The sequence below is a fragment of the Egretta garzetta genome, unplaced genomic scaffold (assembly GCF_000687185.1).
Source record: "Egretta garzetta isolate BGI_Z169 unplaced genomic scaffold, ASM68718v1 scaffold56, whole genome shotgun sequence".
Lineage (NCBI taxonomy): Eukaryota > Metazoa > Chordata > Aves > Pelecaniformes > Ardeidae > Egretta > Egretta garzetta.
Window position 1 is genome coordinate 12,985,546 of NW_009260182.1, and position 22,631 is coordinate 13,008,176.

The 22,631-nt window shown below is 36.1% G+C and overlaps 1 protein-coding gene across 1 annotated transcript in view; it reads right to left on the minus strand.

Moving 5' to 3' along the window:
- The window catches only part of LOC104129171 (adhesion G protein-coupled receptor A3), a 238,525-nt gene that overhangs the window by 14,388 nt on the left and 201,506 nt on the right, over nt 1–22,631 (minus strand). Inside the window, exon 18 of the mRNA XM_009642086.2 lies at nt 18,065–18,210. Within this exon, the coding sequence (XP_009640381.2) occupies nt 18,065–18,210 (146 nt within the window). The remainder of the gene's footprint in view (nt 1–18,064; nt 18,211–22,631) is intronic.

The window sequence follows — 22,631 nt, forward strand, 5'->3', positions numbered from 1 at the left end:
CTCTTCACCTAGATTTGTTCAGCATATCCTATGCATATTCTTAAATGATACCCACCCTTAATACTCAAGATATATTTATACTGTTTGTGTACAGATCATATATGGAGGTAACTCTGTTGGCTTTTACATATTAAAACTTCAAAGTAGGCATTCTTACTCTTTCCAAGGATTTTACCAATAAGGTAACAACCCCCCATCTTTAAAATATCATTAAGAATTAGGAGCTACATCACCAGAATGAAACAGAATTAGTATTTCAGGCTTCTGCATCTCTGGTTTTACAATTATGTGCTAATCACAATTTACTTCTACCTTCCATCTATTTAGGTAATTGGGTTTATTTTCAACTGCATGTATCTAAAAATCTAATCACACAGCTAGAGCAAGATGTAACCTCAGGCAAAGTGAGAGAACAAACAGTCTTGTTTAAGATGTGAAGAAACCACACACTAAATAAAAATAATATCATTTTGATTATTAAATCTTCTTGGTCTACGAGAAGTATTCAGTCACAAACCCAGAGGGCCAATTTAAAATCGAAAAGCGTTTATGCAGAAGATCCATGGAAACCACAAAACCCTTTCTGTTGAATCTTTCCAGCTACCAAGCTTTTGTCATCGATGGAAGTTTTCTAAAAGGAATTGTTTCTGATGTGAAAAGCATACGAGCATGTTTTCAATTCCTGTAAAGTCTATATTCAATGCACAGTAAAGGAAGGGACTCTGTGCTTCATTTTGGTTCCCATTTAAAAATATTTCAATTAATTTTTTTGAATAGTTCTACTATATTTATAGGGTTTGCCACAGGTCGTGAGTTAAGGAGGGGGCACATCCCTGACAGTTAATATTAATACCTCAAACATCAAAGACATGATTTTCAATCATACAGAATGCTGCTTTCAATCTTAAAGAAAACCATACAGAAACCCTTTCAGGTGAAGTCAGTGGAAGGCACAGGTGTTAACATCCTAAAATACACCCTAGATGACTTGACATATCGATTCTGAAGGCACTACGTTTTTGCTTTATTTGCCAAGACTGCACAATGAAAAATCTAAAAACAAGTATTCTGTGTAAGGTGTCTGTCCAAGTTCAACACAGAGCTTTTTCTTTCTTTTTTGCATTTCCACCCTTATATATTTTTGTTCACAAATACTTGCTGAGAAAAAAATATCTCAGTACTTATATGGAACAGCAGAACAGAACAGAGAGCCTGCCTCAAGAATTAACTTGCACACCACAAAGACTAGAGTTACTGAAAATTTATGCACCAGAAATATAAAATGGGAAGCTGCAAAATATAGCTCAGGTAAAAACCCCTATCAAGATGAAACATTTCAATTTTTCCAACCAAAAAATCTTCTGACTATCTATTACCTAATCCCTTCTAAACATTGACTTTAATTTCCTTTTCAGAATAAGACGACATATAAAAAATGTTGCCACCTCCCACGAATGACAATTCAGTATTACAGCTGGCCACACTTGGAACATGTATATATATAGTATATGCAACCACTACTTACACCTCAATGGACTCATACAGAAAGAAAACATTAGAAATCCCAAACCTATTAATTTGATTAATTGTTAATAACTACTCTCCTTGACTTGGTAATTAGATGGTATTCCAACATTTTTTAAAGCACATTTTATTACTTCCTGTCATTTTTCACTTAGGAATACTTAGTAATGACAGCTTCATTTTCATGTATTTCAACATTGCAGGATATTCCTCAGTTCTGCTATTTGAAAGCAAACTGCGTTTCCTTTTCTTCATGACTTAGGTATTAGCTGGACCAAGTAATTTTGAACCCATGTAGCAATGATTAATGTATTTGGATATTTTTCTAGAACAATAACAATAGCCGTCACATAACTGAATACATCACATTTTTGTTAGGGCATAACAAAGTTCCCTACCTTCTTAACGCTACACACATTGACTGGTCAGTGTACACTGACCAAAGTGAGCAAAAAACTAGTATTCATAACAACGTGCCCCAAGGCAAGAAAGAATTTGAAGTTTACTTTGGTATAGCGAACTATTATACCAAGTGAACCTGCTACAGTGAGAGAAAATCACCTGTGAGTACTCAATAATCAGGTGCCTGGGCTCTCTTATGTGACGGGGAAGGCAGATTCTCTTTGCTTGAATTACACGGTTAGGGGTCAGCCATCACACCTGAGTGCTGGGAGCACTGGGTAGTCAGTACTCTGGTATTAGCACAACTAGTGCTAATTTTCTTAGGAGGTAGAGATACTTTCAATTTGCAGGGATGGAAAATCACTTCTGTCACCACTCTATTTTATTCTTATTTCTGCAGTTTTTTAGAAATTTATTAAACTTCTGAAAAGTCTGAAAGAGTCGGGACTAGAGAATCAGAGACCTCATGGAGTGCGGCAGAATGAGGTGGCCACCACATGCTGAGTTTCTTTTGCTATCCTTTATATTCTCTCATCAATAGTTTAGATATACTATGTGCAATTTGATGAGAATTACTTATGTTTATAAACATGACATTTATATATTTTACATTATGTAGCTATGACTTTTAACTTTATGTTATATACCTATGAATTTTAACGATGTTCCTTTAAACTCATGGTTTTTTTCTCATGGAATTAAGAGCGATTTTTTGTGCTTTATTTCAGACTAGGTTACAGCCCTTACATTTCATGTTTGTGGTCCATTCAAGATGAAAACTAAAAGGAACCAAAACTAGGATGGGGGGAAGAAATAAGTTCCTTGGAGGTTTTCAAAACTTGACTAGATGACGCTAAGCTGGATCTGCTTTGAGCGCAGAGTTAAACTAGATGACTTACAGTTGTTTCTTCTGAACTTATTATTTTTATGATTAAATTCTATTCATTGTTATCTTTTCAATCTTATGAGGGTCCATCCATACCAGCTGTCAATGTTGAGAGAAGGGCTCTTTACAGCTACTGCTCTTCTAGTTTACATCACTCTGTAAATTGAAACACATGCACTACTCAGACTGATTCACAGGTGAGCGAGCATAGCTTGGAAATGCCTATAATTAGAAGGCTATGTGCCTAGAGCAGACAGAGTTCTTCAGAAGAGTACAGTGCATTATTAAAATGTAACTGAGAAAGGACAGGATGGAGGTCAGAAAAAGACCCCACTTCATATCCCATCCACAATGCCTACAGCTGTGACTGTAGCCAAGAATAGTTGTAACAAAAGAAAAAATTATGCCATGTATAAAATCCGTTATTATATCAGATAAATTGCGCATCCATGACTTATGTAAGTGTTCCCACTGACTTTGGTCAAGCTCCATAGGAGTGAGATGCAGACTTGCATGATTCTGTACTACACAATTGCACTATTCTTTTCCAGAAACTAATCTACCCTCCAAAGAAACTCAGCAAAGTTTCATCCTTATAGTTTGCAAAAAGGAAAAAGATTGCTTTTCCATGCTTGTTTTCATGGAAAAAAATCTTATTAGGATTTACGCAATGTTATCCACATCTAGAACTACCAATTTATCATCTTGACACATACCCAGGTAGCCAAGAACTTAAAATCTTACCAGGTAGGTGCTATTAAATGTAACAACCAGCAGTGAAGCATTAAAGGACAATGGAAATAACTTTTCTGCATGTTTTTAGGCCTTTGGCTTCTTTCAAGAACACTTTTCTCCTTCATATTCCATAGGATGTAATTCAATCTGTTAATCTAGAGGCAGATAAAAGCATTCCCTTTTAATGCTATACATAAAATAATGATTATGGAAAACCCTGCTATTAAATCATAGACAAACAGTATTCAGTTAATGACTTGACTCCACAAAATCATGGAAATTTAGATTTCTTGGTAAAAATTCAGGTTGACATTTTGTCCTTAATTCACCCTATTGAAAAGTAAGAAACAAAGGTACAATTGCATGAGTTCATGAGTGTCAACCCCAATTTTTAGCTTTAATGTTGAGGTTTTTTGTTGTTGTCGGTTTTAGTCTTACTAAGCTGAGCTATGGGAAATATTATATATAGGATGATGGCATGAACATTTGCTTTTTCCTGTTATTTAAAAACTGACATACACAGAAAACTATTTTTGATGTTCCCTATCCCAGATTTTAACCAGAAGCAAAAACAAAGCTTTTCCATTATATATAAAAAGGTCAAAGGGTAAGTTTCTAAAAAATCACAGGGTTTCTTGGAGCATTCAGCCAGAAGTGATTGCGAAACTTTGAAAGAAAAGGACAAGAAGAGATAGAGGGGAGTTATCTTTATAAATAAATAATGTTGAGAAATATTAATTAAAAGCTAGAAATGACATGTCATTTCCAGAATGTTACTGCATTAGTAATGTGGAAAAAGGAGATCTGAAAAGGAATGAACAGCAGTCATTGCCATCTTCACAAAACTATAAGAGCATCGCATTGCTCAGCTTTCTAGGTCAAAAGGCTGCCTAGCTTTGCTAGGTGCAGTAATTGTTACTGGATTTGGCAATGCCAGAAACTCAGAAAGAAGTAAAGTGTTCTCCCTAGTTGGAAAAAACTCTTAAATGCATGGAGAGGGAATATAGCTAATTGGTTTCTTCTTCAATATCACTAATGGAAGACTAAGAGTCTATACGAGCAGAGAAGTTTAATGCCGTTCTTATAGGAGACAACAACAAGAGCATGATATGCTGCATTAAATAGTGCAAAATGCCTTACGAATTATAGCCAGCATATTCTGAAAATAACAGCGGTAGTAAGTTGCCCATGATTCCCGTTCCAATCTTTTTGATTCACGTGAACCAGTTTTACTGACATCGGTAATCCCAGAAATCACATTCCAAAGTTGTATCATAAGTATTTCTTGGAAATGAACCTTGCCTGTATAGGGATTTTTTTCTGGAGGTGCCTGTAAACTCATCTAATATGAAGAATCAGCAAGATCCTATGACCGACCACGCATGAATCTAGTTAGCAAATACCACAAATTCAGGGACCTTCCATAATCAACCTATAAAACAAATGACTGCAAAAGTAAAAGACGGGGAGATAAATCAAAGTAGCAATTATATCTGAAGAAATTGTTATCTGCTCAGAGATTTATAGGCATAAATTTGTGGATAATGTTCTTGGCAAATTACCTATATCTACTGATGTGACTTCTTGTAATAAGCATAGCTACCAGTCAAGGCATTTTGGAACAGGGAACTACTTCTTACATTTCATAAATTTGCCACAAAAATGATATAGAATATTTGAAGGTAAATTTCCGAAGTCTCTTTCTTGGCGTTGCTCATAAATACTGAGAAGCAGACACAAATGATCTTCAGTGATCATAGTTCTACTTCCTAATCAATAGATCTTGAATGATTCCCTGAGTATCAAGGGTGATCCAATAATAACGGCACCACCCCCTTATCTGAGTGAGTCCTCAATCAATATAGGCATAAAGTTTAATCTGGACATTTATTTTGCTATGCTACATTAAATATTATATATTTAAATTCTTTTAACCTGCATTAGTAAAATTCCAGTGAATTTACTGAATTTTGTCAGCAGCAATAAGCAATAATTTCCATCTATGAACCAAAATCTTCCTGTGATTCTATATGTGTGATTCACACACATATAGTGAATTCACTGAAAACCTGTTGTGGGCATGGACATTTCAGAGCAGAAGCTGGCCTGATTTTTTGTTGTGTTTTTTGTAGCAACATGGTACCTGAATAAAAATACCTGGAGGATCAGCAGCCAGTTTCTGCAATACTCATAACATTTCCAAACACTGAAGGCATATTTGGAACACATTAGTTTCAAAGTATCTTCTATCAGAATTTGCTTGCGTAATAAAACACAAGAGTTCTTACGAGACCAACAAGGCTGTAGGAACCCAGCAGTAAATAAAGGTTTGAAAAATGAGAATACTGTCAGGAAAAATGCTTGTTTTAAGAATAACAGAATTGTAGGGTGGGAATGAAAATCAAGAGGTCATCTAGTCCACTCAAAAGCTGTGAGGCAGGGTCACATTAAACATCTAGCATGACTGGCTTAGTTTTATCTAATCTATGTTAACAATTTGTTATGAGAGAGTTCCCACAGCCTCCCAGGTAACCTGTTTTAATTGTCAACTACTCTCGTAGTTTAAAATCTTTTTCTAATATCAACCTATTTACCCCTTACTGAAACTTAGGCTTATTATTTATTGCCCTGTCTTCAATAATTTCAGAGAATTTTGTTATTAATACATTTAAACCTCTTATCAATGTTGTTATTAACACTTGTAACTAGCAGCGAGGGACCACAACTTTTGAGGGATTTGACTTCACGTATTCCTTCTTTATTCATTTTTACAACTGTCATTGCAAATAAGGAGTTAGAAGCTTTCTTTAAAAAGTTTGGCATGAGGGTTTCGAACAAAATCATATGAGTCCAGAAAGTCAAGCTCCAAACAGAATATGAAATATCATGATTTTTCTGATAGTATTGCCTAGATATTCTCTTTTTCCTTTCCCACCCTTTCAACTGTGGAACCTCTCAAGGGGTGTGTCTCACCAACAGATTTACTATCCCATTAAGAAAGATCAGGAGTAAGGTTTGAACAGAAATTACAGAAGATAGATAAGGATGGATATGGGCTTTTAAAATACATGATAAATTTTTTACCTAACATGAGTTTGCTTGTCTCTTACCTTGCTGCAGGCCAGTGTTTTTCCCTTTCCATTTCCTTTATTAATATTATCACCATCACAGATGTCCTCATGACTTCTCCTTTCCTGCATTAGTGTCTCATCGATCTCTTTGAGATTTTCTGCAGTTCTCCCAAGGTCCGTATGTTGGTATTCACTTTGTTTCAAGACCCATCTTTTGCTTAGTTTTCTTTAAAACTTTCTTTGGGCACTTTTTTGTGCAATTTTCCCACTGATTCCCTATTTTATCCTGAGTCAAACTTTCATCTCATGAGGTACCTCTTGAACTCTACTTCCTAGTGTCTATACTTTCAATCATCCTGCTGCGTTCCTCTCATTTACAATGTACGCTGTTCTGCACAGGCACATTGGCAACTGCCTCTGTAAAACACAACATATACTTACAGCACTTCATAACAGTGCAAGACAAAGGTTAAAAAATCAGAAGATCAATAGTCAGGAAATTCAGAATGCAAATTCCGAATACCTTGGCTGTACTGGGAGTGTAATTTTTCCAAGAAAAAATAAAGAGTTTAAAGCATTCAGTAGAAACAGCAGAGAAAATACTATGTATGTACAAACCCTGTACTACAGGTAAGACCTGCTTTCCCTCTACCATCATTTATGAATCATTGTAAAGAACTCCATGGTAGGTAATTTTGAAGTAATTGATCCAGAAAATGTTACAGTCAATGGCTGGCTTCTAATCTAATGTATGAGGGCTCTATCTATTCTGGCAGTGATTCTTAGTATGGACCTTATTCTTTACTAAGAATACTAAAATTATAAAAGTTAAGAGAACTTTAATTTCCCAGTCTGCATTAACCTAGCTTCTGTGATTCATTTACCTTTACGTTAAAAGGAAAAGCGATGATAAAAGCAAAAGGCAAAACTCTGAGACACTGCTGTACGAGATGTAGCTTTGAGCGATGAGCTGTCTTTCACTCTACAACTTATGCACCTTGCTCCTGAAGACTATTTCACTACTTACAGCCTTAGCAGTTGAAGGACAACTAAAACTGGTCCAAAGCCTGCTCAAAGTTCTAAACTGGTCTACTTCTATAGCATTTTGAAAATCAAACTAGAAGTACTCAGTCATACACTCCAGGAGGATGCTAACTTTAAACGTTCCTACTTTAAAATTGTAAGTGTATTGTTCTCTTTAAAATCTTCTCATCTGGAGTTTTTAATGAAGACTAAGTTGAAAAGAAAAGCAGCATCCACATTTCCAGTAATGACCTTCAACTATGTAGGATACACAAGGTCAAGAAGATCAATGGAAGTACTTGTGTGTTTTTCCGTGGTCTCACAACTCAAAACCAAGTGAATTAATCTAATGCAATGTTTCCTCCCAAGATTGTTAAGCCCTCCTTCCAAACAGGCATAAACCAGAGATTATCACACATATTTGGCAGGAAGTATGCATGTAATGAGTCAGGTCTGAAGCTGAATTTACAACAGTTACAGTTAAATATGTTGCAGCATATTTAATTTAATATATGTATCTCTAGATTTCACCAGTCTTGTTTGTCCAAGGAATATATTTTTATTTCCTTGAACTTTTCCATTCGTAAGGAAGGAAAAATATTCTGAAATGTTAAAATCATGTGTTTAAAACTATCATTGCTAAGAACATTTATATGTGCATAAAAAGATATATTTGGGTTTTATTGCTAGTTTATTTTAAGATAACCCACGTACTTTTTATTGGTATCATTTGCTCTTGGAATCTAATAATATCTTTAAGCCAAAATCACTTTATCGAATAGTGGCAATGTATTGGTAAATGAAGTAACCTAGTAAGACCTATGTTGCACTATAATTCAAATGCAGAGAGGTTGTACTGTGCTGCAGTTATTATAGACTGTTGAATAATTCTATATTACACTGGTTGGTTGCCTGCAGTGTTCTAGTTTCTGTGACATTGCAGTTCATCAGCCTGCACAGCATACTTCACAATTCTTCATGTCTCAGGTTTTCTTGCAACATCTCTGTCTTCATTACAGTTAAGCTGGATGTGTACAGACACCCACTGAAAAGAGAGGTGTCTTGTAACAAGCTTTAAGTTCCATCTTTCTCACATAACAATTTTCATAAGAAAGCATTTGTACCTAATATGACTTTATTTAAATAAAACAAATGTCTAATTTTTAAATTTTCTTAATAATAAATGAGTACAATCATCCACAATTAAAAGTCATCCTTTTCAGTAACTGTGGCAAATATTATTTCATGGTAATGGGAATGCTTAGTTCTTTGCCCCTACTATGGCAATAGACACATTTGAAATTATCTTATGCATTTCTCTTTACAGCTTTTTGCATAATCAAGTCTAATCTATATGACACCAGAGAATCATCTGAGAAAATAGTAGGTCTTTCAAATCTGATAAAGTTTTCTACAAAGCCCCCATTGGAGTTTGAATATATTATCTTCAAGGATTTTTAGAACTTGCAAAATTTCCAATCAGCGTTTTACATTTTGCCTGGAGCAGCATATCAAAGCATGGAGCATTTTATCAAGCTTACACTACCCTCTAACTTATCCTTTACAATCATGTATATGACTAGCTCAAATTCTAGCAAGTGTTGAGGCAAGGAATAGTGTGACAAGAATTCTGAATTTCCAGGAAATACCTAGATGTGAACTCATGATAAAAGCAGCTGAAAATGCAACCTAATACAGTTCTGCAGATCAGCATGTTGCAGTTACAGCCTTTCAAATCTGAAAATACCAAAGGAATCTTTGTAAGTCTCCCTGAAGCTCACAACTGGGCAAGCTTGCAAATGCCATAACTCATGTTGTTAACAATTTTTAAGTCCCAAGACCATAATTCCCTTATTAAGTGACCCGGTATCACTCAGATGTTGTAATTTTCTTTTTTGGCTATGTTTGTCAATAGCTTTACAACTGGGGAGAGTTTCAGTTGAAAGTCTTGATACGTAACTTGCTATACTGTTCAATAGCTTGTTTACAAGTAATAAGTTGACATACTTTTCTTTTGCAATAACCACAAACCATTTCTTTTCATCTATGCTAAGTGGCTCAGACACTGTCATAATAGCAAAGAAGACAAAACATCACCTTCTGCCTCAACATCTCTTAAAGATTTGGTATTATTGGATTTCTCCTCTGGAAAGCATCAACATCGTGTATATCTCACCCGTACCGTAGCTAATGAAGTTATGGCAGTAAGAAAATCCTTTTTCTACTTTAATTGTAACACACGCTTGAAATAAGATCAAATCAAAGAGGAACCTCTGTTCCAGGCATCATGCACTTAAAGCATTTGGTAGTGCATTCAGGTCAGACTTGAATAATAATTTTGCTGACTAGAAAATGAGAACAAACTTTTGAAATACTTCGAGTTTGAGGCTTGGTTCACAAGCCAGATGAAGTGAAACTAAAGGTAAAGCAGATGACTCCACTACCATTTTGCTCTTCGTAACACAATTCAGTCACTCACCTTAAGATGGAGAAGCAAAGTTCTAATCACTTCTCTTAATTGATTCAGAGTAGGCAGGAAAATACCTCCATGCTATGACACCATACACTGGCAATCCAATGCTGTCTGCAATGAATATTTACATGACCTATGCAAAGTGCAACAGCTTTCTCAGGGTACTACTCACAATATATTGCTACTGCGAATCTCCTTAATATTTTAATATTTTGTTTTTACTAAAATGTTATTGTGTGGAACAATTAATTCAAAGCCAAATTAAACACTTTCTTTGACCCAAGATAATTTTTCCCCACATGATGGCAACGCATTTAGCTTCAGGCTGAAATGGAATAAGAAGAATTCATGAAAATGTTTCCCTTGTCACCATTTTATACCCTTTTCCACTGTGAATTTTTCAGTTACATTGCTAGCTAGCAATAAAATGGCTCTGGCTATAATCCATGTCTCTATCTGACCATATATCAGCCTTTTAAGAGTGATGATATTAAAGAGCTTGTAATATCAACAGCTTTTATACCTCAGGTGGCAGAATCTTTCTGGTTATTCTGGCTAGGGTCCCAGCATTACAATTCTTTTTTTGTTTATTTGGTTTTTTGGGGTTTTTTTGAGAACTTGCCTAAATTGGTGGGCTGTTACAGTATAGACTACAGACTATTACAGTTTATTTAGTATTTTTATAGTTTATTATTACAATCTACAGGCTGTTATGGTATAGCCTACAGAGAAAGCATACTCTGACTGATAAGATCAGCATTTCTGGTGGCACTGTTGTATCATTAGCTGTGGCATCTTTGAATGTCAGAGTTATTAAGATTGTCTTCAGAATACAGCATTGTTCAAAAGATTAGCTCCACAATTATACCATACTAAAATTTTGAAATGGTTCTTATCCTCTAGATTATTTTAATATCCAATATAGTAACATATTGGTTTATTTTGATGTTGAGTATAAGCTTTATTTTGGTGAATAAAACTAAAACAATAGTTGGAAAGAAAACATGGCTGCTCTTATGTTCAATTTTTTTCAAATGTGAACATTTTAAAAATGGTATTTTAGCAATATGGCCTTTCTCCTTCCTGGGAAATATGATAAATATTGAAACAAGAAACATAGGAATAGTGATTTGCAGACAATATGTATGAAAGCAGCTGTTACACACTGTGTTCTTTTTAGGAACTTATGGTATTGAGGCTGTAAGCGGCCTCGCAAATGCATGAGGATTGCAAAAACTTCCATTGTTCAATAATGAATCAAACTAATTACAGCACAATTTGAAAATTATCTAAAAATATACATTGGAAAAGACAATTTTCTAGTCTTAACTTTCAATAACTAAAATAAGAAGCGTTGATGATAATATCAGAGGCAGTAGTTAAACTTCCTGATGACTGACTCTGCCCACATCAAAATATGCTGTCCCCTAAGCAAAGGATGCAGTTGAGTATTTAAATTATAGCCAACTTCCTTGAGCATGGTATAGCAGATTCTCAGCGAGACTGTTGGCTAGCTGTACCATGGTTCATCCAACTGGTGAAAACCTTACTTGCAGGGAGACATCACCTCCACTTACTCTCCACTGACAGGACTGTGTCTATGCTAGTAGTAAAGAGTGAACTACAGAGATCTCCTCAGGGCTTCTGAGAATTCTGCCCTGTGGCATTTCCCATTTATTTCAACATGTATAAACTACAGAGAGTTGTTAAGAAAAAGGCAGATAATCCCTTAGGATAATCAGGCCTAAATTTAAACTTTATAGAGGACATTTAATATGTTCACTGCAGGAAGGAAAGATGGGCTTCCATGGATGAAAATTAGGGAAATTAATATTTAAGGGCATACCATAAAGAAGAAAACAACTGCCTGTAATTGATGCTTTTCATCTGACCTCTTTCTCTCTCTCAATCATTATTTGATTCAAGAAGACATGAATTCATGAGAGCCATGAGGGCTAATGAAAAATGCACTAGAACTTAACTGCATTTCAGAGCTGCTGGTGTCAAGGGGACAAGTAATGTCTGTGTCTGTCAGAATGTAAATTAAGTCGCTTCATATGATTCACACTCAAGATCCAGAAAAGAACATGGCCAAGAAAATGACATGACATATTTGGCAAACTTGACATTTAATAGAGAATTTGTTATCTTGGTCAATTTTTGATCCCCTATTACACTGCTACTGTGCTGCAATAAATTATAGGCAACTTGTTATAACTGATAGGGGAAATTTTCTAGACCCGGAGAGTAACAAAGATCATTTTCTGAAGACTTTTTCAACCTCAGGGATATTAGAAACTATTAGATATTTTAATTCTAGGACTTTTCTCTGGTAAAAGACATAATCATTCTTTAAAAAAATTAAATATAAGAAGTCTTCAGTCTTTATTACTGGTACAAAAACATTATGTGCCAATTTTCAAGGACATCATGAATATAGAATCATAGAATCATAGAATGTTTTGGGTTGGAAGGGACCCCTAGAGGTCATTTAGTCCAACCCCCCTGCAGTGAGCAGGGACACTGCTAACTAGATCAGGTTGCTCAGAGCCCCGTTCAACCTCGTCTTGAATGTTTCCAGGGATGGGGCCTCCACTACCTCTCTAGACAACCTGTTCCAGTGTTTTACCACCCTCATTGTAAAGAATTTCTTCCTTATATCTAGTCTAAACCTAACCTGTTTTAGTTTAAAACCATTACAATAGTGTTGTGTGCAACTCAAATTCGGGAAATAGCTGGCTTTATTGGTAACTTATTCAGTTAAAATTGCTACATCATCAATTTGTGATGAAAGTCACAACACTTCCAGCCAGACTCTCTTCGGATGTACACTTAGGCAAGTGCAGCAGTACATAGCTGTAGATCCATTTGTGCCCATGAGTTCATTTCCAGCTTATCAGAATTCAGATCAAGCATCTAAATGTTCATCCTGAGACAAGTAGGGTTAATGCTGTGACCAAAGCACTAAGCAGATGCCATGACCCTTGTGGTACAAGTCTGTAAAACCTCCTCACGCACAGGATTTGTCTATACAAACTGAAGGAGAGGGTTTTCCTGGATGTGAAAGTTTAACATGGTTTCTCCTTTTTTCAGTGAAAGAATTTAACATAATTCAACGTCACATAGATAGTTAGCTACTGTTTAGCTGGATGCTACTGATTAATGTTTGGGTAGCTGAGGGAAATAATGAGCCAGGGAATGACTGTGAAGAGCTGCTGCCACGTTCACAGGAGAGGGGAAGGGTGCAAGGGGAGCACTATCAGGTCTTGCACATGCATGTGATCAGGGTGTAGGCTGTTAGTCATTGCTATACCATAAAGATCACCCACAAGAAGACCCCTGTTGTTGCCGTTTCCAAGACATCACTCAATACTCTGTAAGTGTATGGATAATTTACAGATCCTTGCCCATGGACAAACTCATACAGAATAGCAGACAGACAGACCCACATGCACGCATACATTAGCAGACATTACAGTTCAACTGAACTACACTTCAGTTCTCACTTACTATTTCTAGGTCTGCTCTGTGTTAGGTCTGCAAGTTAAAGGACAGTTTCTAAAAAGCAGTTAAGACATTTCAAAATACATGAAATATGCAAACAGCTTTCTCATTCTAAAAATAATTCTTAACTTCAAAAATTATTTAATATTAAAAAAAAAAAAAAAAAAGAATGGAATCGAAGCCAGTCAGTTAGCAACCTCATCTAGTTAAAGGTGTCCCTGCTCACTGCAGAGGGGTTGGACTATATGACCTCTAAAGGTCCCTTCCAACCCAAAACATTCTATGATTCTATGATGTTGACTGTAGGTGCTCTGAGCATGCTGCTGAAAACTGATTAAATCTGCCTGATTTTTGGTCTTCCCCAAATTCTCTTTGTTCACTTTTAATAGCCATAGTACTAAGCCTCGTACTTTGAATACAAAGGGAAGGACACACAATCCATTCTTATATAGCTACTACAGCTAGACAGATACACATTTTTTCTAAGGCACTGCATGAGGTGCTTCTCCTAGAAGCCCCACAAATTTAGTAAGAACCTTTTAAAAAGCTTATCAAGATACATTACATAATAAACAAGATTAAATTCAGCAGAGACAGTGACATCACCCGTTATCCATTTTGCAGATGATTCTGCAATCTTATTTATGCACATTGGCCATTTTCATGACAGATATAGGCTATTGGACTCTCTGTAATCTGAAATTTACCATATTAGTTACCTTGCAAGATGCTCACTGAATAGAAGAGGATGGAGGAAATTAGGGAACATATTTGTACCTAACCCTGAGATAAAAGGTAACAATTATCCATCTTCTTAACACCAATCTCTGGCCCAGCTGGCAGCTTATTTATTCTTTATTTTAAATATTTATAGTGCAATTGTGCTCAGGAGTTATTGAAAATTATATTAGTCTAATTTTTTTTCTCTCTTTCTGGAAAACAATGATTTTCACAGAATACCTTTCAGAAATATTTTCTGCTCGATGTCTAATCTGTATGTGCACACAGTGTCACATGAAAAATGCATGCATGTATCAGGTATAAAAACTAATACTACCTGTACCTCAGCTTGGGCTGATGAGAAGTTTTGTACATTGCAAGTAAGAGCTGAATCTTGTACGCCCCTTGGTCTTTGCTGGCAAAATCTGACTTCAGATGAGTCAGAAGCCGAAATGCTGCCAGGTTTAACAACTGGCCACAGAGGATGAACAGATAGAATTATTTATTTCTATTAAGAATACCAGAGAGTATATTTTACAGGAAGTAATTTCATTATCTGTTGAAGTGCTAGGGTTAAGCATTTCAATACACAAAATTCAATGATGCATTAATTTGATCTACCTCATTAGCATCCAGGCACATTTAGTGAAAAATACCAGAATTGTCGGTTCCTGTCATCAAAGTGATAGGCCCTGAGAGCTTGAAGTCTATAATTAACAGATAATATATATAATGTCTGACATACATATATATAGTGTATCAGGTATAATGCATATAATGTATCATATAATATTAATGATTAATGTATAAAAAGAGGCAGTATTCAAAATCATATTGCCATGAAGAATGAGTTTCAGTAAAATTACACTGCAAAAAGGTTTCAAGTTTGATCACTGTATCTAGAAACAGAGAACCACAATTTTACATAATAGGATACATCTTGCCACAGCTCAAGGAAAACTAGGGGGAAAAGATCAGGTGTACCTCATTTGTCTTCTGCAATAGAATATGCAAACAGCAGGCAGAGAAACTGAAACAACTGTTACAAGCAAATGTCCTTTTCTCCTAACAGGTAAGGTCTCCTTTTAGGTATTTGGTATTTTCACTATTTCAACTACTTTTTAGAGTGGATCAAGCTCCTTGGAAAAAACGTGGTGAGAGAATTTTTATCATTTCTTGTTAAATTCCATGTCAGCTTTGTGTACTGATTTTTGGCAGTAGTCCCCGCTTACTGATTCACAAAAGATATCCTTACATCTCATATAGCAAGTGCATATACAAGGAATACAAAAACACTCATACGTGAATTGGAAACCCATTCTTTCATGTACAGCCATTACCAGAAAAGATGGAAGGAGAACAGCAAAGTGTACAGTTCTTGCCCAAACACATTCATATATTCACGTTCAACAAAACTGGAACACAAGCCTAACTAGATCTATAGACAGGGATTACTGACAAACTACCTCTTGTTTAAAAGTGCCTCACAGACTGTATTATATGCTTCCTAGTGCTGATGGTCCTGACATATATAAAAGCTTAAGTCAATCTCCATTTCAACAAACTTTGTATCATTTAGCTATGGAGACAGAAATTAACACTACCTCACCCAAACCCAGACCCTAACAGAATGTGATGTTATCACTTGTGTAACTGAGGCACAATATGTATAAGGGCTAGCATCAGCTTATAGAGACAAGAATGCTGTCTAATTAAAACATTTATAAGAAATGACTACACTGAAATATAAGAACCTTGAATGGATTTAATGGAAATATTATGATACAGAATAATTCTGATTTTAATTTTATTAAACCCACGAAAGTTAAAATGCCCATAAAAATTATCATTATAATTCTAAAAGAACAACAATTACTAATTAAGAGTTTGGCATTTTCTTGCTTAAAGCGATTTTTAATTTTCCTTATACTATGCCCATTTTCTGCATTAAATGAAATTGATCCTTACTACTTTGAATCTAGTACTAACCATTATGAAATCATATTATACATTTCAGTGCCTATGCCTCTAGGACATATGGTGCCCTGAGTGAGAAAAATAACTTAGAATCATTTTACTTAGCTATTAAACAATTATACTCTTGTTCTCTTACAGCTAGAAGGAGGTTCATAATTTCTATTACTAAACTTAAAATATCTACTGTTTATTTTCACTGTCTGAGAACCTCAGTGTGACTGGTACAACAAAGATTTTAATTAGGGTAATCTTTTCTGTAACCTGATTGTCTATTGTTTTCCAACTCAAACAAGACTTGAACTTGAAGAATGTACGCTATGCTGAGTCTATGTAACCTGTAACAATTTTCTACCTTAATAGCCACACTGCAGCATTTGAAAATTGGCAATTATTCATTTTGCTATGAGCTAGTAACCAAAAGAGTGAAATTCTCATCTGTGAAGAACGGTAAATAATGGATTAGCAAAGTCAGGCACTCTCAGTGGAAGTATATCCTCTTGCTTACACCTAACAAAGCTAATGTTCAATATGGCTCTTCTTCACTCTACAAATTTTATGTTGACTTAAATCAATTTCATCTCTAGAAAGAAAATGTTTTGAAAAGCAGAAAACTAATCATGTTAATAAAGATTTCACTCAGCAGAATCAGACAGCAAAAGACAATTAATCTTCCCATAGGCTTTTAACAAATTGTGACAACCTCACACAGCCTTCTATAAATGCTACTTAATAAACATTTTGTGTTCAAAATAAAATAAGTCTGTTTAAAGAATACACTAATCTGGATTTTTTCACGGCAAAGCCATAAAAAGTAGAATTCAAATTTCCTGTCCTTCACTAGAAAATGGAGGCCTTTAGGCTAAATTGACCATTCAGGTTTTTCGCACAATCTGTGGGAAAAGAGAGGCACCTCCATAAAACAGTTCATCCTGTCCTCACACAAACATCTAAGACAGATTGGAGGAATTGTTCTCTTGAAGTTCCTCTCTGTCTCAATCTCTCTCCAAAATCTGTATCGGGACACGAGATAACTTTAGCTAATACCTAACTTTTTGATAGCTAAAGTAGAAAAAGATGAACCCATCTTCTCATGCCTTTGGTTGGAAATCCTAGTTTATGGTAAGGCGGATATTTTTTTTTTTCTATGCAGACTGACTATTTTGACTTGAAGTTTCAGCATCTCCTAGGCATCTGGTTAAAATTCTTAACTGCATTACACCTGCCATGCTGCCAGAGACACGTTAGTTTGCTCCATCCAGAAAGCTGACAGGGAGGCCAGGCTTCCAGTTGCTCCTGTAATAGCATTAGATCTCCGATGTGGAATGAGGAAGGTTATCAGGTTACTAGGCAATCAATACAAGTGTGGGCAAGATTTATAGCAGAATAGATAAGGGTAAAGGGATAGTCATTGCAGTGTAGTTTGTGATGATTAAATAATGCCTTAACCCAGAAGCAAGCCACGGTTTTTTCCTCCATAAGAAACCAACAGAAACATTTGAATTGTTCCTGTTCAGATAAAGGTGAACCCAGCCAATGCCAGTTCTGCAGACTTCCATCTCCTGAGCAGAGTTAACTAGTGGCACACAGTAAATACTCAGATTTTTATATACACCTAAGTCACTCATTTCTCTATGAATCCTATTTACAGTCTGTAAAAAGTAAGAATACAGAAATAAAAGTGAGAGTTTGTTTACAATTTATATGTTTTAGGAATACATAAGAGAGAAAAGTATAGGTAGTATCCCATACCTGAGTAGTGGTTGCTTTGGATAGGAAGGTTGGTCACTGTTTTGGCATGGCTGAGGTTTTTTTGTGACTTGCTTATAAATATTCCTGGCAGTTACTCCAATCCATAGCATAGTAGAGAGTGTAGAATAATGTAGTACTATGCCAACCTAAAAAAAAAAAAAAAAAAAAAAAAAGAGTGGACTGTTAAACAAGTCAGTAAATGGATCAGTAAGACAAGAGTTCTAGAAGAATCTTAATTCATAAGTGTACAAACAAACAGATTTTTTTAACTGAATTTGTTAAGTGCATCAATTTTTTCTTTCTCTCTGGTTATGTCTAACCAGGGAAAACACTTTTAAAAAGCAGATGGAATATGTTATTTAATCTATCATAGATAATATCTGTGATACCAGATGGTAACTTATGAAACCAAGACTGTAAAGACATTTGCTTTCTAATAACCTGATCAATGACAACTTTTTACACCTGGCTTTAAAGTGATGCAAAGCTTAGTTTGTGTTGCAAGCTTTGCTAGGTTATCATGACAATGCAATTAAAAATCAATGAGAGGTCAGTATTTTTGCTTGCTATTATGCTATTTCCTTTCATTTTTCAGGAATATCCTCCTGTAGTTCCCTCTCAGCTGCCTATAGCCAAGGTTGACTTCTTGTAATGGGATCAATGCTATTTTCAGACATATTTTAAGGAACTTATAAACTTGGCCATTCAGTTTCTAAAATTAAATGACAGATCTTGGCATCCTCCCTTGAAAGGAAATACAAACTCCCAAGAGTGTTATTATCATTTTGTCTCCAACAAACTGTTGTATTTATCATTGAAAGTAAAATAAAGTACAAACACCTCTAAAATATTAACATCTTTGTTATCTTAGTAATTGTTATTCATTACTATGGAAACAGTAATTGGAATTTTATCCCATCTCCAATGCTTTATTACATCAGCTAAGTCTCCATCTGATTATATAAAATGAGGTTACCTTTGAAGCAATAACCTGACATTTTGCAGTGACAAGTAAAATATTGCTATAATTGGAAAGCACATAAATGTTTAAGGAATACAGAGAATTGCTGAATAAAGCTAACACAAATCTATTATAATGATTTATTTGAACCGGTGTTCATTTTTGCTCAACTTAAAACAAAATAATTGATGGGTAAAGAAAAAAAATCCATGAATTTTGTTTTTATTTAGTAATATAGCACAAAACTTGAAGATAGCAGCAAATATCATCAACAGAAAATCTTTGTAATTTTCTCTGGGACTTGTCTGACACATTAGACAAGGGAGTATAAAGCCTTCATAGCTGTTGTTGCTTGAGGTAAAAGAAGCAGAAATAAGGGAATGAGACAACTTTGTAGCATCAGCTGGCAGACATTGCCAGCTCGGTGGCTAGGGCTGTCTGGACTCAGTTCATATGCAGCTTGCAGCATTTCTGTAGGGACGCAGTGAACATGATTACAAGCTGGGGGCGAGTGAAGGAGTAAAGCAGGAGGGAGAAGAGGGGGAGGAGAAAAGGGGAGAATAAGGAGGCAGGAACCATGAGAATGAACTGGAAAAAATCTAGAGATTTGGTTTATAACCTCTTTCTAATTTCAGCATAGCACTGATACTACATATTCTGTAAGTATTCTACACGAGTATGACAAAGAGCCCATAAGAATATGGACAGCAAGGATGAATTCCATGTGAGCAGGCATCTAATATGTGAAATGTTGACAACATATATGGCCAATATAGGGAAACAATCAGCTACTTAGATGAATGAGATTCCTAAAAATAGTACAATAAAACAATTTTATTAAACTTTCAAAGGAGGCAGCTGAACTGAAAACATCATTGCTATGCCACACCTTAACCATGTTACTTTTCTTCACAGCGTGCTCATATTTCAGCAACCTAGTTCCTTCTGATAGATGGACAAATTGAACTAACGTGGACAAGAGACAGAAATGTTATCTTCTGTACTAACTCTTTAATAACATGCCTCTTTCTTGTTCTCTCTCAAAAAAAATCCATTTGCATTTCTTTCCTCATGACTGACAGATTTGAAGGACAGTAGTGACAATCTGGAGATAAAATATACATGACACAACAAAAACGTGGAGTTTGGAAGGGTGCGCTGAGCTGTTGTATTGAATTTCAAAGGAAAAGGTACCCTTTTCTCTGTGTGGTGATGATTTTGTTTCTCACTTCCCATCACAAAACATGATTTCTATATTAGAATTTTTGCTCTCATTCATCCACTAATAATAATTAGCAAATAAATGCTTGTCACATGTCATCCTCAAAACTCAGTGTTTCAAAGTGGTGGGCTTTGCCCCCTGCCTCTTCCTTCCCCAGATCTCCACGCTGACATCAGTCATGCCACGGAGACGCATTTTCCTCGCAGTTGCACTCAGGGGCTGTGGCTGCATGCTCTCCTGTCCCCTTCAGTGGGACCACCTCTTTCTAGTTCTCTTTAGCTAGGAAGACATCGGAGCCCTCTGCTAGAAAGACACAAGATACCAGCTCATGACATGGAAGGGGAAGACAAGGCTCAGCAGAAAGAGGAACAGGTCAAAGATAGTTTTGTTCAGTAAACTCTCACTTTGTTCACAAAGGTGAACCTTAGGTTTATGCACTAAAGGTCCAGGGCACAAATTTGTCTGTGTATATCTTATTACTGGATTCATACCTCTGTAAAGCTTAAGAGGCCAATAAACAAATTAATTAGCCAAGTGTTCACCTAAAAGTATTTTCACTAGAACTTTTGTATTTCACATAAATTGTGTGATTACGCTTTTCTACAGTAAGAAGATGCTGTCTGCATGTGCTCCTTCAATAAATTTCATTACCTTAGAGGTAACTTAAGTTCCATACCATGCAGTTACCACAGTAATGACCAGAATTCACATTTATGCAAAGCTTTTTGGCACAAAAGCTCTCTTGATCAGCTTTAACTTGCACACAAATTTCTTTGTTTTCCCCTAGGTTTTAATTTCAATTCTTTCTTTTCAATTGTTATCATATTTCAGATAAGATTGTCCTTCTTCAGCCAGTTCTATTTAAAGGAGGATATGCATATGCACTGACATTCATTTAAACATTAATCCTGCACTGAAAGCGATTCTTTTCAGTGAAATGAAGGGATTCAGGAATTTATCTGTGATCTGTAACACCACTGGATGTGAATATGTCATGATCTTAAAACATTCAGCCTTAGAACGACTGTGTGCTACCTTCACAGGCAAAAAATTTAGAGCAAGAAGCTGAGACCCACAAGTCAGGTACCTGAGACCAGGAAGCACAACCTGTAGCACAGCATGCATCTCTAATTCCATAGCATGCAAGTTCTTTAACCATCATAGGTTGCTGCTGGTGAAGTTTCCAGCCACCTAGAGTCTTGCTTGTGCCTATGACTAGCTCTGTGCCCGTCTCAGCAGAGCTGAACAATGCAGCACCTTTCTTACCAAGGACCACTGAAGAGCTCTTAAATAGCTTTTTTTTGTTTTATCTTTGCTTGGCACACACCAACTGGCAAACTTAAGCACAGTACATTACTTTTACACCTATTCTTTAAAAAAAAAAAAAAAAAAGAATATAGCTAGAGCAGAAAGAACCTATTCTTTTCCTCCCCTTTCTGTAATAGTTTTGAATTTACAGCTCCCTACCAAGATGTGCCACATAGCTCTAGGACCTCCTTAGTTTAACAGGACTCAAGTCCAGATTTCAAACTTCCAAGGGTAATATTCTAACTTCCAGGCTACTGGCTAGTATGGAATGGGCTTCGCCATTCTTGCTGAAGAATTACTGTCCTACAGAAGGGATTTCACTAGCAGTTTCACATATGACACTCACTGGGGAGGAGGAAGATCTGAGCCTTGACAAACTTTACAGAGAAACTTTTATTTGATAAACCATCTAGGAGGTTCTTGGAGATGTGATTGAAGTGATCGTGCCACTCTGACTGGACACTAGGATAAAAAATTAGAATTCTGTCTCACGCCCTAACTTTTCTGTCTCCTGAATCTTGTGTCCCTAAGCCTATTCCTGCATGCTTCAACATGTTGAACCGACTATTTCGTCCCCTAGCATCCATAGCCTCATGGCTGTCACGCTTTCCTGGAAAGTGAGGGCCACAAGACTGAAATCTTTCAGACAGAAAGTACAGAATCAATGCCTCCCGCACATGGGAAGTGATCCAGCTACAGTGGTGTCTCCTCCTGTCTCATTCCTTATATGAAAGGCATAAGCCTCTTTTTGCCCTTCAAAGGAAAATAATCTGAGACGGATTAGATCCCTAACTCTGGGAGACGGAAAGGGCTGACATCATCATCCACTGGCTGGCTCAAGCACCTTTCTGGCTAGTGTACTGGCACTGATTAATCCCATTCTGCCATTCCTAACACAACCTTTGCCATGCATGAAAGATTTTGCCATAAACTCAAGACTCTGGATTCTACATCAACAGCCAGCATTCAGTGACACCCAGAATCAGATTTGTGGGTAAACAGTCTGTAGATATAACCCCATTCACACAGGAAATCTGTGAAGAAGCAATCAAATCTTCCAGACCTGCACTCTAACA